Raw genomic sequence first — 11,914 nt, 5'->3', positions numbered from 1 at the left:
GGGAAGCAAAGGACATACATGAAGCCCTGGCCTCCTGAGACTATGGTCGTTAAGCAGGGATGAAACCTAGCTGTCTCGAAAGATTTTTATTTTTTTTCTACAGATAGGAGAATGAGTAGTAAATATTAAAAGATAAACATTTAGAATTTTTCCACGAAAATTTATACCAAATGGTAGGCACCAAACATCTTAGGAAGCTGCCTATTTTTGTCTATAACTGGGACCTAAGCAAACTGTTATTTAAGGATTAATTTATTAAACTGTCTTTTGCTTTGCTATAGAATAGTATAGTATCTAGAAAGATTTAGAAAAGATACTCAATTTTTTAACTGATTAGGAAGTTTTTAAGAAGTTCCACATGATTGGCACAAATATTTGAAAAATAATGAGAATTTTTTGTGTATGGAAATATGCAGTGGGGGAAAATAACCTGAACTCTACTTTGTAGACAATCTTAAAAGCTTATACATACCAAATAAAACCATTACCTTCTCAAATGTATGAAACTAGACTGACCTATCAAAATATCTCACGTTCAAAAAGATAGGTAGGTTTTATTTTGAGAGTACTTTTTAAGGCTTTTTCATATCAAAGAAATTGTAATGAATTACCTAGAAAACATCCTCGTCCTCTGGTTTCCTTGGGCACATAACCAATAGCTTAACTTTTTCCATGAGCCTTTTTTAGGTACAATTTCTATAATTTAGAGCTATTTTCCCTATTAGAACTTTTAAATAACCTAGCGTCCAAAAGATTTTTTCCATTTGGAAGTCCATAGAACATTTCCCAATACCTGGCCACACACATCCAACTATTTGTAATAATTAAGGGTTCATGCCCACACTGTAGGCATAAGACCACCTCTCCCATCACATCTCTTGAACAGTTACTCATTCTCTTTACTTTCTATTTTTTGCCTGAGTGGCAGAAGGTACCGCTAAACAAGATCTCAAAAAGAAGAAAATAACACTACAGATTGAGTGTACAGGTCCTTTTCCCTTATTGAAGGGCATTCCTCTGGAGTAACTTCTGTGTCCACATCCCTTCATCCTCTAATAATTTGTCAACAGAGCTTTCTAAAAAGACACAGTTGTACTTCTTTTTACTTAAACAGGAGCCATTACCTTTAATCAAAAAAGAAAACCAGGAGTACCTGAAAGATTGTAGAGATACTGGTTGTACACTGAATACTGAATAACCCAATGCTGGGGGTGGGGGAATATAAAAAAAAAACAGGGAAGTTCATTTTGACTTCTAAACTCACTGGAGGGTCAGGGAAATGACAACCCCCAAAATAAGGACTGAACAACAGAATTCTCCTGTTTTCCCAGTAAGTTCCCTAACTAGACAATAACTACTTAATTTGTTTTCTCAGAGGCTCTCCTTCTGGGTAAATAATACAATACACAGGAAAAAAAGAGGTTTAACATTAGATGTTTCTGCTCTGCAGTCATATATTGACTGATTGTTAGAACATATTGCCAAATTTCAGGTTGCAATCCTTATAAGCAAAAAGTATTGAACCCATTTCTCTGACATCATGAATAGTTCTAGACACTGGGGTTAAAGATGAACCATTTACTCTGATCAGGGTTATAAAGGGACTGAATTACATCATTTTGTTTTAGGAATTAAGGAGTTTAAATATTAAGTTTGGGGCAACAGGCCAGGGTAAAATATCTAAAATGTTACAGAATTCCATGTTTCCCATTAGTTTTTCAATTTAAATAGCTTCCCAGTCAATATGCTGATTACGATATATTTGAAGAATCCTAACTCTGAATCCAGGTTATATACCTACAGCATAGCTGTGAGTTCTGCTACAAGGGCCAGCTGCCTAAATCTTAGTGTTACCATGACCAGGCTTAGACTTACTTAAACTAGGCATATGAACCTTAGGATAATTAATGATTGGGTTATAAATTAATATGCTTAACAACTATATGCAAATTTAGCTCCTTTTGTGAAATTCCAAAGTGTTAATACATGACAGTACACATCCTGCAGTCCATGGTTACACTAAATGTAAAACAGTTAAAAAGTTTTCCTCCTCCCCCCAGTTATTATAAGTAAAACCCCCAAAAATCCAGAAAAAAAAAAATCTTTGAAATATTTGGTAGTTCTTGTACTTTGGACTGAGTGCATATATTCAGTCTCACTGTTAAGGACACAACTTGCACAACATAAAGAATCTCTTCATATCCTTAAAATCATGTCTTCAAAGCAGTATTATGATCTCTCTCATTTTCTTACATACAAAATATATACCTAATAAAACTGATAGCCTTTCATGATCATACAACACTACTCCAGAGAAAAGCAACACTTGAAAGACACAAACGTGGAGGTGCCAAGTGCCAAGTTAACTATTATCAAAAAGGGAAGACAAAGGGAGGGGTGGGGGGGGAAGACACCTTTGCAAAAGTCATTTTGTACTTTAAAAGAAATGGGTTTCTTCCTCTTATTTTTACTCACAGACATTGTTTTAACTAACCTTCTCTACTGTGGTATGGGATGTAATAAACCATTTTGGAACACAGAACAGGACATTAATGTGTCCTTAATTTCTGAAAGTATTTTACTGACTACAGATTACTCAAATATGTTTGTTACCAACTACATTGTTCTCAGCATGTTTGAGCCTACAATATAAAAATAGCAGTATATATCATTCTGCAAACAACAACGGTCTCTGACCCCAGCATTCTCAGCCCCCCCCCCCGTCAACTTCTAAACTGATACTTTCACAATTCCTACATGTACAACCAAACAATATTTTTAGGGCAGTCCATTCAATTCGGAGACATACAATCCTAAGGATATATCATCCTGTCTAGCCTGTGTCAATCTCTACAACACCCTTTTACCCCCACACATGCTGAACAAATATCTGTTAATATTCTTCCCTTCTGCCATCATTTCTCAACAAAATTCAGAAAGCTCACACTGAAGTGTACATTTTCACTTGTTCACTAACATGACCTAAGAACACAGAATGAAAACATTTTTTTCCCTTGGCTGAGTATTTTCTGCATACATTTAAAAAAATTCATTTCTTTTTCCTAAAGGGTTTGTCATGTTTTGAACTACTAATAGGTGAAGTAAATGAAGAAAGGCTATAGCAAGATTAAAAAACAAGCTCACCACAGAATAATGAGTATTGGGGTGAAACTTCATGATAAAGCAAAACCTAATAAATAGCCAGAAGTAGTAGTCTTGCTCCCCCTTCAGCCTGTACCATTTTCTCTCTCAGCTGTCCCATACAGTCTCACGCCTTCACTAACACCAGTACTAATCTGGTTTTCATCCAGTGGCATGGTAACCTGATTTAATTCACTAACTCAGCAGAAACTGATTCCCTTTTTTAAGGCTAGATTGGTTTTACAAAGTCAAATCAATTCACGAAGTGGGAGTAGACAGCTGTCAGAGGAAATAAGCCATAGGATCAGCTCAAGACATACAATGTAACTTTAGCCTCAGTCTTGATTCACAGTATACTCAGTAGTGAAGTATCAACACATACCAGAATCTTTGATGTCATCTTCAGCATTTAGCTTTACTGTCTCTGGTATGGACAGCATGCTTGTATAACTTGTCCCAGGACATTTATCATGGCTGGAAAAAAAGTTGTGCAAAACCTGTAAACCAAAGACATAAGCTGTTATAGATATTACATATCAGTGCCACTTTAACAGTAAAGCAAGCAACTCTAAACATTTACTGCAACATCTGAATAATTCTGCATCTCTTAAAATAAAAGGTAATATTTTCACAGGTACACTTGAAAATAAATAAGCAGATAACCCCCTTTTTCAATGCAAAGCAGGTTCATTCTATAAACAATTTAAGGGCAGCAAAGGGATTCAGCAGTTTACTATAAGCAAGCCTCTCAAAAGGAACAAAGGAGGTATGAGGAAGGAGAAAGACATTTTGCTTATTTTAACTTGTAACAGTTTGTTAACTGTGAAGTTTCAGGTAGTTAAGAATCAAACGTAAATTTATAATTGAATCCTTAGTGCCATTCTCAGCTTTCAGTCTGAATAATCATACAGCTTTCATATACACGGAGTAAATTACAATTTTGCAGGAACACTCCCTTTCCTAACAATATCAAAAGACTGAAATTAATACTCAATTTCAACTTTTGGTATAGTGATTGAGCACAAGTTATTGGACAAAATAAACCAAACAATAACTCCCAAAACTTTGACAAAAGAGGAAGAAAAATAAACAAGCCAATCCTCATATAAGTAGCATATTGCAATTCCTAAGTTTGATTTCTTTTTGAATGACTCCCACTGCCACTATGCCCAAGTATTTTTTTTTTTTTTTTAAAACACAGCAAAAATATTCCTCAAAGGGGGTTATTTGTGAAAATACAGTCTACAGCCAGGTTTTGCAAGTTTAGTTTTGTGAACAGTAACTTTTAAAAATAGCCAGATAGGAGGGCTTAGAAAGAAAATGACAGAATTTTATATTCTTGGCTCAAGGAACACAAACGTGTAACTAAATAGCTTAACTGAAATTAAAGAACAGCATAGCTCTTAAAACTACTTACTATCTCAGCTCTTTCATCCTGTTGCTTTGCTCCAGAAACAGAATCATTCTCTCTAGCTTTAGAAGACAGACAGACAAGTCAGTTCATTTGCTCCTAAGCAATTTGCTGAGTGTGTTCAAATATGGTTGTGTTTTGGGAGTGTTTTCTTTGGATCATTTTAAATGCAACTGAAATCTGTAAACAAAAATCTACTAAAAACTAACCAAAAGTTCTAACTAACAAGTCCTATGGGTAAGGCTGAGGGACAGTGTACAAAAGCGGTTTCATAACAGCATCAAACGCTCTAAATCATGGGTTGCAGTTGCTGCTGTGTAGGTAGACTGGTTACTGCCCTGAGCCCACCATCGCTGCCATTCCCCTTTCCAGCAGTTATTCATGGCAGTACTCTCTAATTTTTTCTGTCAAAGGATCTGGATGAGATCTTCAAGCCTCTGACAAGAATTTGGCTTTTTCCATTTCCTCCCACAGGAGCAGTAATATCTTTTCACCTACATTACAATAGGAGAAAGTGAACCCTGTTTTTAAGATGCCTAAAGAGCAGTATATTCAAATAACACATTTCATAGACATGGCATGTAGGTTCCACAGGGCAGCCAAATGACTCTTTCCTTTTACAGGTGCCAGATGGCAGAGAGTGGGCATCACCACCATAAAATACGAGGCTTATCCAGGAAGTGGGAGAAGGAGAGCTGAAACCACAACCTATCTCCCAGAAAAACAACATTAAGCCATGGATACTTTCCCCAGCCTTCCTTTTCAGGTCACATCATTCTGAACCAATGAACACTGAAAATGGCACAACTCGGTAGCCTTGTGAATAGTACCACCCCCTCCCTGCCAAAAGAGGAATCATAGAATATCTCAAGTTGGAAGGGACCAATAAGGATCACTGAGTCCAACTCCCTGCTCCTCGCAGGACTACCAAAAACTGAACGGTATGACTAGGAGTGTCATCTGGATGCTCCTTGAACTCTGGCAGGCTTGCTGCTGTGACCAATTCTTGCATGAGGAGATTCCCAATTCTTGCATGCATTCTTAATATGCTTTACATGCTTTATACAGTGATAGTTTAACAACATTAAAAAGAGCAGTGTCAGGAGGTAAGCGCACATCCAGGTCTTCCCATTTTCTCGTTTTCATCAACAAATCATAAAGTCAAATTTCATTTTGCTTATCATATGCTAATGAAATCCCACTTACAGCAACACTTTAGGTCAGGGCTTGATGTTTAGCACCAGTGCCACTTAAACGGTTATCAGCCACCCATTCTCAGTTATGCTGGCACAGCTGTTTGTGCAGCTGTGCAGTAAATGAGGTCCAGGAATTGCCCTGTCCAAATAACCCAGGAAATATGGTCTTCAATCGGATCAGTATCTCTGTCTGTCTCACTGCATCAGTATGATGGTAGGCACAGTTAAAATGCTGAAGCCAGCACTGCTGCTGGAAAGTTTACTCAATCGGCTACCTCCTTAGAATTCATAAACATACTCACATAACTTAACCTAATAGTATCTGGTTTTGTGATAGTGCAAAGCAATCATTATCTAATCCTCTTTCTATGCTTTGCTATGTTATTTCTAAATTTATATTCCCTAATCCCTTATACAAAGGAAGAAAAGTTTTGAAAAGCAATGACACATTTAATTTCATTTCTTCCTTTTAGGGTTCATTATTTAAAGTCACCCACTAAGCATCACTGTAAGAGTGTTGTCCTTCTTAATTTAAAAAAAAAAAAAAAAAAAATCAGTTCACACTAAGTGAACTTCCAGTGTCAAAACCAGGAAGTTTTTAACCCTTAGCAACTGTTCATTTTTAGAAATACCTATTATCACTGTTGCACCAAGTGTAGGAGGTGTGGCTAAAGAACTTGACCAGGACATATCTGGATCCACTTCTGCTCCCAGACTTTCAGAAATACGTTTTGGAGTTCTGACCTAGAAATATATTTAGCAATAATTATTTCTATGCAGAATTCTAAATGCGCTACTCATGAAAAAGAAAACAGAATGCAGGAATAAAATATTTACCTCCAAAAGTTTTGGTGTGCAAAACAAGCTCCCATACGGTCCTAAAAAACATTATGTAATAAGGGCATTAAGTAATACCTAAAACATTAGGATTTATATCCACAGATATTTTGTAAAATCAGAAAGTGAAAACACAAACCAGGAATATTACTTCTCTGAGGTGTTCTGTAAGTATTCCTTAAAATAGTTGGACTGCAAAACAAAACAAAAGAAATATTAGTTTCACCACTCAGTTTCTGAAAATAAGTAAATATTTCAGACATAACATATATTATGGCCTCCATTATTTTCTTTCTTTGCAATAATGGCTATTTCCCTAAGTAAAATGTAGATTTTTCCTAACCATCAGTCAGTATTTTAAACCTCACCATAAGTTTATTTCAAACTGTAAAATGCTTCTTTTGTGAAATGTTAATTTTCAGTGATGATTTGTCTGACAAACAGCATAATAGATTTCAATATAAACACGCATTTCTTTGTATGCCGTATGAAACTATGGAAATTGGCTTAACTGATTTTAGCTAATTAGTTTAACTGTTCTTACATCAACTGAGTACTTTTAGCAGATTTATCTGAAATATATACATTTAATTGTAGAAATCAAGGCTATTACTAAAAAAATCTTAGTAAATATTGTAAATAGCTTTACAAATTACTACTTGAGAAGCACATGATACATCACTACTACTCTTTCGTGCACTGGATGTTGAGGATTTGAGAAGCTGAAATAATGTCAACAAATGCCATACACCAGTAGAAAAATAGAAAGGAAGAACACCTGAAAGCAAGGAAATTTTCAAAATTAGCTAGTGTTTTATTTTCAATTCACTTAGCAACCTGCAAGTATCATAAACATACCAGATATACAAGATTATTCACTGCTCTGAAAAAGTCTACCAGTCAAATATGGTGGTTTTAATATTGCTTTTTGCTTGACATATTTAGCATACCTAGCAGCGAGGCAGTTGTGGCAGGCACCAGGAGGAGAAGCAAGTATTTCATTTTCTTGATCTATTTTTCTTCTTGTGATACTTGGGCTTATCAAATTCTCTCTGCCTACAACACAGAATATAACAATCAATACAACTTGGCAAAACTACAAGTAACAGTTTTGATTTTCAAGTTTAAAGACAAGCTTTAAAAAAAAAATTATGCAACATCTGATTTTTAGTAAAAAAACCCAAAACCCAACAGTACTTTCTCCTCTAGTGTTTTGAACATGTTCAAATTCTATATCCAAACAAAGCTAAGCACATTTCAAATGCATAACCAAAAAACCCTCATTATGTCACTTTATTCACTTGATATAGATGTGTGTCAGTATATTTCCTTGATATTATTCAAGTCACATATTTCATTTCAGTTTTAATATACTGCATTGTGCCTTTCTTGCCATTGCAGAAGTTATTCTTAGGAGAAACTCAATACATGCAAACATGCATTTGTACCAGCTTTCCTTCAAATTTACTTAAGATGTAACACTTCTTGCTTTGAATAAGCAGCATAAAGCAAAAATTCTTTCTGGAACTGCTAGTGGAGGCACTGTCACTGGCAGCAGTAGCTATTTATATGCTATGCATCTCCAGGAAAGAGAAAAAGCGTGCCCACCAAAGCAGCAAAATCCTCTGAACAGTGAGCCTCTCCCATGAACAAGCAACTACTCAAAAGAATTCCTACTCAGAAATTTCCAAACAACTTCCATATCAGAAATTACACCTAGGTTTCTGCACCTCTCTCTGCCTCTGAGCTCCTGAGTCCGTATGCACAGCACAGCTACATCTCAGTACCATACCAAGGTGAAATCCATCAGCTTCCACTCACGCTCTTGTTTCCACAAGGATAAAACCTAGGTACACAAGCCAGTTGGCTCTAACCAAGAAAGCTAGGAGAGGACTTCAGGCCAGCCACAGGTAAACTTTGGTAATAGTCATCTTCCCTTCCCTAGGGAGTGTATACAAACATCCGCACACAAACACAGAGCAAAAGTAACCATTTTGAAGCAGAAGAATCATAAGCCTCCTTTGTTTGCAATTTATGAAATGCTACCAAGAATTCACTAGGGACTTAACACTGTGAAAGGGCAAATAGCTACATTTAGAGGAAACACGTTCTCAGCTGAGAACAAGTTGAGCAGAAGTTCAGCAGTAAACTTAAGAAAAACAGACAGGGTAACAATATTCTATGGGAGCAACGTTATAAAGTATATTTGAAAAGTAGCACAGTTCTACACCTTTAAAGACTTTGCTTTAGGATCTAAGAACAACTCTGGTAATAAAAGGAGTTTTGTGTTTGTCTGTAACCTGGTTAGAAAAGCTTATCTTATTGTTAGGAGGGCACAGACACAGTAGATGTACAAATTGGATATTGCAGGAATGGGGTTAGATATTCCTCCACAGAAAAGATTCTTGTATACAATCTTGCATACATTCTCCATAGAAAAAATTCTTCTCTCTGTCCAAGGAGCATAGGTACTATGGCTTGCAGGTACATCAAAAAGGAGCAGTGTTACATGTACTTTCAAGATGTACGTGGGATTTGGAAATAATGTAATGAAAAGTACCTCATAAAAGTGGTAGAATTCCTTGTTTCCACATGGAAAAGTGTAACTTCTTTCCATGACTTACAGTTTTACTAACTCAGAGCCTAGTGCTTCTAAATTTTTCTAAGAAAGGTTAAGGAATGCCCTATAGATTGCCTCACATTTCAGCATGATAAGCACCATTCTCTCTCTTGAAAAGATTTTCAGAGATTTTGCATAAAACAAAAATCAGACTGCTAAAAAAGTTCACCCTGACTCTGTCAAGAGGTTACACTAATAAGCTCTTATGCTCCTTATATTAACAGTATTTAGAGTAATAGGACCGTGACAATATCTTTTCTACAGGGCACTTTGCATATACACTACCAGTTTATTGCAAGGCTGAATTCATTATTAAGATTAATTCTGCATTTTTATAGGTGGTCTTCAGAAGCCTACTAAGGTAAGTTTTTTTAGTCATTAAATTTCTGCAGTAGCATTATCTATTACATTAATAATCATCAGCTACAACAACAAAAGGTAAAAAAAGAAAGTCTCTTGCTTCTGGAGGGCACAAGCAGCTTTTAAGTACCACTTTAAAAAATATAAATAAAAATTACTCACTTGTTCCTATTTTTTTCTCATCCAGTTCATTTCCAGGAGAAGAATAAGGTGGCAATATTGTATTTTGTTCTTTAAAAATCAGTGGAGTTGATGCCAGCTGACTGTACGTAGAGGGTTTTGCCCTTGGAGTTTTAAAAGATGTTTGATCAAGCCAGCCAAAGGGACCATCAAGTTCTCCTAACAATTTAGGCTCATATGGGGGTGCTTCTGCACTGAGTTCTTCAAACCAGTTGAGGCTGATAGGCCCTAAGTCTATGAAGAAAAACATAGAGAAAACCGCATGAAAAGGAAAAAAGAAAAAAAGGAAAAAAGGATCCTCCATGCAGGATGTGAAAATACATTAGGCATTTAAATGCTAACAGCAAAACCCATTGCTCCTTCTGTTGTCATACTTCTGTTTATTTTGTTTCTAGATAGCTTTGAACTCTGATACCCACAAAGTATAAAAGAATGCCTGCCCAAATTCTCAGACCATTAATAAAACTAACCAAAGAGTTTGTTTAAAATTAAAAGTATACTTCTGGCTTTTAGTTTATCTCTTATTTTACTCAGACTGGCAAGTTAAACAGGTTCCTTTTAACATTAATAAATTACACTACTACAGGTGCATTTGGCAAAAGACTAAACCAGGTCTGCATATGGGTACAGAAGGAGGCCGCAGCTAAAAAACTGGTACAAAAAAGTAACTGAGCACACATTATGAAAAAAAGCTACAAATAAAAAATTAAAGAAATATATAAACAAGTCGATATTAGCAAATACACATTTGGGGCAAGAAGAGCAGCTAACAAGTTGCATAATGCTTTTCTGTGGAACATAAAGCAGATGTGTATAAAATATCAATGTCCAGAAAGCAACCCTACTAAAAATTATTTACTGTGGAGAAGCTGTACCTGATTCACTGCAACGTGCCTTAAATATTTCAAAGAAAGTTGGTCTTTCCACAGGTTTGTAAGCCATTTTCTCATCCATAACATTACTGGAACAGTTGTTGAAAAACCTGAGAAGAAATAAGAGAACACTCTCACACAGTGCTATTCTAATGTCATGGGGCTGCAAGTCTTCAGTCTGCTTTCCTGCATTTCTTGGTAGGTGTGTCATAACGCAACACGTTTAGCTTTAGGACTGTGATACGTGTGTTCAAACACAGCAATGATGAACACGGTATGCAAACAACAGACAAGAGCAGCATAGGGAATTATACCAGAGATAATAAAAAAACTCAGCAAATACAGGAGAAAATCGAGATGGAACGGTCAGAACACCATTCTGAGGTATTTTAAATACAAATGAAAAATCTACACTCACTACTGTATGTTAGGAAAGAATATACATTATTACTTATAAACTCACAACCATTACAACTTAAGTGCCAAGAGTTTGATTTAAAATTGCTTTCAAGTGGAGCAGACGTTGCCAGTTTCACAGTTCTATTAAAAAACAGGTATAAGTAAGATCGCCACAGAAACTTTCCTGTTTATTTTAACGCATTTATTGTTTCCACTGTAAAATAATCAGTTTCTGACGCGATGGCCGTTTATTATACACGCTGCCTTACCAAAACGATAGGAAAGACAGGCGTTTAAAAAACAAGGGTGAAAGCTACCCTAAGACAGAAAGTCAAGAAATTTAAAATTGCCTCAGAAGTACGTTTTAAAAGGCGAAGCGACCTATCGACGCTGTGGAGAGAGCTCCTGCCGGGCAACCGCCCACGCCACCGGGTCACCCCGCAGGGCCGAGGGGCCTCAGAGGACGAGGCCGAGCCCCCACCCCCGGCAGGCCGGTAACCGCAAACCCCCGCGCAGGCTGTGAGGAGAAGGGCGGCAGCGGGAGGCGACCCCCCCACACACACCCTCCCAGCGGGGTTAAATCCTCAAGGGGCAGCAGGGACGCCCCCCGACCCCCCCCCCCCCAGGCGAAGGGGCAGCTCGCAGGGCAGGGCAGAGCCACAGGCGGGACATTTACCTCCCTCGGGCGGCACGGCGGCCGCAGCATCGCCTCACACGCGAGGCGGACCGGCCTCCCCCCGCTGAGGCGGCGGCGGCCCGGCCGCCCCGTTCGAAGCTTGGCGCCAACACCACCCCACCCCCCTCTTCCCCTCCCCAAGGCGCCTGCGCACTGAGAGCGCCCGCCCTTCCCGCCTTCCCCGACCGACCTACGTGAGGGGAAGGAGGCGCTGTGAGGGCG

The 11,914-nt window shown here is 37.6% G+C and overlaps 1 protein-coding gene across 1 annotated transcript in view; it reads right to left on the bottom strand.

The window, feature by feature from the left end:
• BRCA2 (breast cancer 2, early onset) overlaps positions 1 to 11,734 on the bottom strand; it is a 42,553-nt gene extending 30,819 nt beyond the window's left edge. The window contains exons 1-9 of the mRNA XM_010572718.1: positions 11,693 to 11,734; positions 10,621 to 10,727; positions 9,728 to 9,979; positions 7,536 to 7,641; positions 6,725 to 6,777; positions 6,586 to 6,626; positions 6,381 to 6,492; positions 4,559 to 4,614; positions 3,524 to 3,638 (exon numbers count right to left, since the gene is read on the bottom strand). Coding sequence (XP_010571020.1) covers positions 3,524 to 3,638; positions 4,559 to 4,614; positions 6,381 to 6,492; positions 6,586 to 6,626; positions 6,725 to 6,777; positions 7,536 to 7,641; positions 9,728 to 9,979; positions 10,621 to 10,699 — 814 coding nt within the window. The 5' untranslated portion in view covers positions 10,700 to 10,727; positions 11,693 to 11,734. The remainder of the gene's footprint in view (positions 1 to 3,523; positions 3,639 to 4,558; positions 4,615 to 6,380; positions 6,493 to 6,585; positions 6,627 to 6,724; positions 6,778 to 7,535; positions 7,642 to 9,727; positions 9,980 to 10,620; positions 10,728 to 11,692) is intronic.
• Positions 11,735 to 11,914: the final 180 nt, after the last annotated feature.

This window comes from Haliaeetus leucocephalus, unplaced genomic scaffold (assembly GCF_000737465.1).
Source record: "Haliaeetus leucocephalus isolate CR32 unplaced genomic scaffold, Haliaeetus_leucocephalus-4.0 Scaffold351, whole genome shotgun sequence".
NCBI classification, from domain to species: Eukaryota; Metazoa; Chordata; class Aves; order Accipitriformes; family Accipitridae; genus Haliaeetus; species Haliaeetus leucocephalus.
This window is presented reverse-complemented; position numbering and strand designations above follow the sequence as displayed.